This window comes from Felis catus, chromosome B2, assembly GCF_018350175.1.
Source record: "Felis catus isolate Fca126 chromosome B2, F.catus_Fca126_mat1.0, whole genome shotgun sequence".
Lineage (NCBI taxonomy): Eukaryota > Metazoa > Chordata > Mammalia > Carnivora > Felidae > Felis > Felis catus.
Window position 1 is genome coordinate 73,801,563 of NC_058372.1, and position 5,841 is coordinate 73,807,403.

Sequence of the window (5,841 nt, forward strand, 5' to 3'; positions counted from 1 at the left end):
GGGTGAGGCTTTGGTTTTGCCTAAGTGTAGCTGAGCAGGCCTACACAAAGTCTTTAACCTTGCTAGAGGTGGAATGTGGGATATGTAGGAGAGGCAGATAAATCTGGGCCTTGTCCCCATATCCACCACGCATTAGAACAAGTTACATAATTTATTTTTGCCTCCATTTCTTGCCCGTACAACTGGAGTAAGAATACCTGAGTACTGACACGATGAATAAAGGAGATAATTTCTGTAAAGTGATCAGCACAGGGCTTGGCCAGTGAAAGAACACTAAGTCAATGCTAGTTATTCTTGGCCCAGAACCCCAGTTTTTTCATTAAAAAAACCCCCAAAACAGAATAACAACATCAATAGAAAGACAGTGATATGAATAATATCAATATTGCCAAGTTGATTTGGGGATCAGATGAGAAATATATATTATCTCTCTAAATTCTAAAGTGCTGCTCTTTCTCCTCAACAGAGTACTTGCTCTTCAGATCAGAATCAGAATCAATGTCATGCCAGAACATTATTACAATGTTTCCCCTGAGTAATTCATTTTGTTTTAAAAATTATCATACAGTAAAATCGACTCTTTTCGGTAAAGTTTTATGAATTTTAAACCGTGTACAGATTCATGTAACCACTACCACAGTCCAGATACAGAACATGACTCTAGCTTTTGAGATTCTTTTTTCAAAGCATTTCACATTCTTGTTGCAAAACAGTTTTAAAAAGAAGAAAAAAAAGAATTTAGATAACTGTGAAGATACGAATTAACAAGACTGGCTTTTTGTACAAATCACTGCAGTCTCCAACACCTCTAGGCCTTGTCTGGGCCATTTTTGCTGTTGACTCTGCAGACTGTTTCCACCAAAGTAATCAGGAATCAGGTTGAGAATCGGGGCATTTCTTCCGGCTAAAGGCACATGTCACAGGCCCCAAACTTCAGCATTCCCTATTTGCTCCTTTTTATATTATCTTCCAGATCTTAATTTTCCCAACTATTTCCTCTAATTGCCATTCTCTCTCTAAAATGAAGAAGCCTGGAATACCAGCACCTTCTCATCCCTTCAGGACAATTATTGGACAGAGTTATTCAGAGAGCAACGCTGGACCCCTCAGGACCCTAAACCTCTGGGATATAACAGATTCTCCAGGTAACAGTCTATCTCTTTTCCATCCTCTCCACCTCCCCAGCCTGCCAGGCACTCCCAGGGAGGACAGACATCTGGACCAAACTTCCGTCCTCCAAGGGCCGCCCACGTCCCATCCCCCCATCTCGTGGGCTCTCCCATCTTAAGGGACTTGCACTAACACACCGCTGCCACATCCGCTTTCTGGGTGACTCAAGTCATTGCTATTTGCCTTTTCTTTCTAGCATGCTTTGGCTGCTGTTTTCTTCCCTCTGCTTTTAATTTGGGGAGGAGAAAAGCTAATGAACCAAGAAAGAATCTCCTCTCCACGAATCCTTTCCCCCCTTAAAGTTGGCTCTCAAGTTCCGTAACTATCCTAGAAGTGCGGGGGCGGGACAGGTGGGGATGCATTAATTACACCTAAACCTTAAATTGGCATGTAACGTTATCACTCGGGTGGGAAGACTTTCTGAAGCTCCCTTGCAGCTTGCTGGGCATTTTGCTGCTGCCGCTGTACATTTTCTGCTCATTTCTTAATGCTGCTGCTTCATGTGCTTCTGTCACCCCTAAATCTATCTCTACGGCCCAAGATGCCCAAATCAGGGTGAATTCCACGAGATTCACCAGCGGTTTTCTTCCTGTCCAAGGTAAATACATTATGCAAAATGAGGAACCACCAAAGGATGCAGGCTAAGGGGGAGAGAAAGGGATTCCCTCACCTTTCCTGGCACATCTCTCGTTAATTTCCACCGGAAGGAGGCGCGCGGCCCAGATCCCCCCAGTCTCCTTTCTTAAATTCCCCAACCGAGGGCTGCAAAGGTTGGCGGCGCGGCGGGAGAAGTCCCTCTAGCAAGGCCTGGCTCTCCCCCGCCCCCAGGGTTGGTTTTTCCCAGCTGCGGAGGTTGGGCCAGGGGCAGGGGTGCGAGGAGAGTCGGCGCCCGCTGCGCGGAGCCGGGAAGTCGCCGCGACTCCGGTGAGATTCAGAGTTGTCTCCGGAGGTGACGGGCGCGGAGGTGAGCGGTGGGGAGCAAGCGGCGACGGCGAAAACGCGGAGGCTGCGCCGTGGCCCCTTACCATCTTTTGAAGGGATAGTAGCGTAGGTCCAGGGTCCCACCGCCGCTTTGTTCGCAGCCTCTCCCTAAGGTACTCTTTGGAGATGACTTGAACCCCCTCTGGGATCCGAGGGTCTGGCTGGGGCGGGGGTGGGGGGGGGGAGCGACAGCTGTTAGGTCCTCCATTTCCTACTAATCCGGGAAGGTACCAAAAGAGATGAAAAGACTCCTGTAACCTGAAACTTCCCTCCGTTCCAAACCTGGACCGGGAGGTGAGGTTCGGGCGGGGGCGGAGACCCCGGAAGGCGGGTCGCCAGCCGAGGCGGTGGGGGACGGAGCTAGGAGAGAGTGAGAAGTTTGGTCAGGAAGACGCTGGGGATTAAGAAGTTAGACTTGGGGGACGAATCTGATCGGGAAAGAGGAGGGCGGGGGGCTGGAAGAGTGTATATATAGTGTGGGCCTGGGCAGAAGGAAGACTTTACGCTCGGTGTCTCGGGACGCGCGCCCCTCTCCCGGGGAAAGATGTGCGTGGGAGTGGGGGAGGCGAAGTCTGGACGGTGTTTCGGAGGGAGGTCCTGGGGACCGAGTGGGGACGACTTGGCTTGGGGAGTCCGGCTTCCGCACTTGGGGAGCTGCGGCCGCCGCCGCTCCTCACGCTTCTCTCCCGCCTGTCCCAGGTCCTGAAGCGGATCGAGCGCGAGGCGCCAACAAAAGAGGCAAGAGGGTGCCACCCGGGGGCGGCGGCAGGAAGAGGAGCGGGAGGAAGAGCTTGGAGCTGAACGTCCCGAGCCTCCGTGCGTACTTTTTGGAGGGAAGGGGCGGGGGAATCGGCCCCGGGAGGGGGACGCCGGGTGACGAGGGGTTTAGCCAAGTTCCGGCTGCGGCGTCCCTCCTCTGCTCCCACGAGAGGAAAGTTTTCTCCAGACGCTTCCGGCCGGCCGGCGCCCTCCGGACCAGCTCCCGAGCCTTCGGAGCGGGCGCCGTCCCAGCCCAGCTCCGGGGAAAGCCGCGCCGCGATGCCTGGGGGGTGCTCCCGGGGCCCCGCCGCCGGAGACGGGCGGCTGCGGCTGGCGCGGCTGGCGCTGGTCCTCCTGGGCTGGGTCTCTTCGTCCTCTCTCACTTCCTCGGCGCCCTCCACCTCCTCCACGTCGTTCCTGGCCTCCGCGGTGTCCGCCCAGCCCCCGCTGCCGGGCCAATGCCCCCAGCTTTGCGAGTGCTCCGAGGCGGCGCGCACTGTCAAGTGCGTTAACCGCAACCTGACCGAGGTGCCCGCGGACCTGCCCCCCTACGTGCGCAACCTCTTCCTCACCGGCAATCAGCTGGCCGTGCTCCCCGCCGGCGCCTTCGCCCGCCGGCCGCCGCTGGCGGAGCTGGCCGCGCTCAACCTCAGCGGCAGCCGCCTGCAGGAGGTGCGCGCCGGCGCCTTCGAGCAACTGCCCAGCCTGCGGCAGCTCGACCTCAGCCACAACCCGCTGGCCCACCTCAGCCCCTTCACCTTCTCGGGCAGCAACGCCAGCTTCTCGGCCCCCAGCCCCCTGGTGGAACTGATGCTGAACCACATCGTGCCCCCTGAGGACCACCGGCACAACCGGAGCTTCGAGGGTATGGTGGCGGCGTCCCTACGCGCCGGCCATGCGCTTCGCGGGCTCCAGCGCCTCGAACTGGCCAGCAACCACTTCCTCTTCTTGCCTCGGGACGTACTGGCCCACCTACCGGGCCTCAGGCACCTGGACCTGCGCAACAACTCGCTGGTGAGCCTAACTTACGTGTCCTTCCGCAACCTGACACACCTACAAAGCCTCCACCTGGAGGACAACGCCCTCAAGGTCCTTCACAACGGCACCATGGCGGAGTTGCAGAGCCTGCCCCACGTCAGGGTCTTCCTGGACAACAATCCCTGGGTCTGCGACTGTCACATGGTGGACATGGTGGCCTGGCTCAAGGAGACAGAGGTAGTGCAGGGCAAAGCCAGGCTCGCCTGTGCATTCCCGGAAAAAATGAGGAATCGGGCCCTTTTGGAACTCAACAGCTCCCACCTGGAGTGTGACCCTATCCTCCCTCCATCCCTGCAGACTTCTTATGTCTTTCTAGGTATTGTTTTAGCCCTGATAGGTGCCATTTTCTTACTGGTTTTGTACTTGAACCGCAAGGGGATAAAAAAGTGGATGCATAACATCAGAGATGCCTGCAGGGATCACATGGAAGGGTATCACTACAGATATGAAATCAACGCGGACCCCAGGTTAACAAACCTCAGTTCTAATTCGGATGTCTGAGAAACATTCGAGGACAGCTATGCATGAGATGTAGACTTAAGCTTTATTCTGTCCTAAGCTTGCTCCACTTCCACTCTCCACTATGGACACCACTGACCTTGACTGAAAGCAGTGAAGGGAATTTGCTCCCTTGTTATGTGAAGTTTCTTGGTGTGTCCTGTTAATGTAAGACGATGGAAAGCTGTGCGTAGTGTTTTATCCTCTTCCTTTTCTTGGAACTCAACTCGTGTGGACGGATTTTTCAAGTTTCAGCATGAACATGGACTCCCGGCTGTCTGTTTCTCTTAGTACAGTTCGAGGGGTAGCCAGTGTACCCGTAACACGGATAGCATTCAACAAGAGCTGCCTCAACTTTTTTGAGAAAAATACTTTATTCATAAATATCAGTTTTATTCTCATGTACATAAATTGTGGAGAAAATAAATGCATTCCATAGACTGCCTGCAGATCTTAGCAAGCTCTTCAAAGTTAACTCCATAGTACACAGGAGCACCTGCATCCGAGAGCATGCTTACATTTTACTGTTCTAATTATTACAGAGAATAACTTGCAACTTCAGATAACTTCTTTGACAAAGTAAATTACTTTTTTGGTTGCAGTTTATATGAAACTGAAGTTTTTTAATAAACTGCATTGAGATCCAACAGACTAAATTGTTAAGAAAAACTTCAATAAAGATTCTTAAAAGAACTACAGTTGTGTTCAAGTTTGCTATTTGAAATAAAAAGGAGTAGGAGTAATGTCTTCTATAAATAGATTTTGGGAATAGTTTTGAGATGGTGGATCCATTCAGGATTTAAACAGAGTTGAATATTCATGTGATAAGACATCTCATGGTCCCAAAGTTAATGCTATTCATGAAGCAATTTTGAAAGAGTGTTATAAAGTTGGTAAGGTAAGAGGGAAGAGTTCTGCATCTTAAACAGCTCACAGTTTGGAGCTTTTTCTAGACTACGTTGTTAGAATGGAACAAAATTATTTGCTTAATAAAACTTTCTATATGAAATTGTTCTGCGGGTTTTTAGAGCAGACCAGGAAACATCTAATGCAAACAAATGTTTCCATACGAAGTGTCTTAAAGAAACAGAATATCCTAAAATAAAAGACTTAAAAATGTAAATTAAAAAAACATTTCCTAAGATCATAATGTAAATTGGAACTTAGATTTTCTTGAGAATATTTTTTCAAAAACATTTAAAATGGAATATACATGGTCAATAGTTTATCAGAGATCCTGCTTGTATGTTTAGAAAACTGTCATGATAGGCTATGAATTTGAGGCAATAACCACAGATAAATGTCTATGTCCATAAACAAGCGTCTCAACTAATCATAGGTTATGTTCAGTTCAGTATTTAAGAATTTGGGGATATTCCGATTTTGCCTAAGCTC

General features: G+C 50.6%; 1 protein-coding gene across 1 annotated transcript; it reads left to right on the forward strand.

Annotated features, from left to right (window-relative positions):
• Nucleotides 1-3,051: 3,051 nt before the first annotated feature.
• TPBG (trophoblast glycoprotein) lies at nucleotides 3,052-5,139 on the forward strand. Its single transcript, XM_019830894.3, has one exon. It carries the CDS (start codon nucleotides 3,190-3,192, stop codon nucleotides 4,447-4,449), a length of 1,260 nt encoding a protein of 419 aa, XP_019686453.3. The 5' UTR covers nucleotides 3,052-3,189; the 3' UTR covers nucleotides 4,450-5,139.
• Nucleotides 5,140-5,841: the final 702 nt, after the last annotated feature.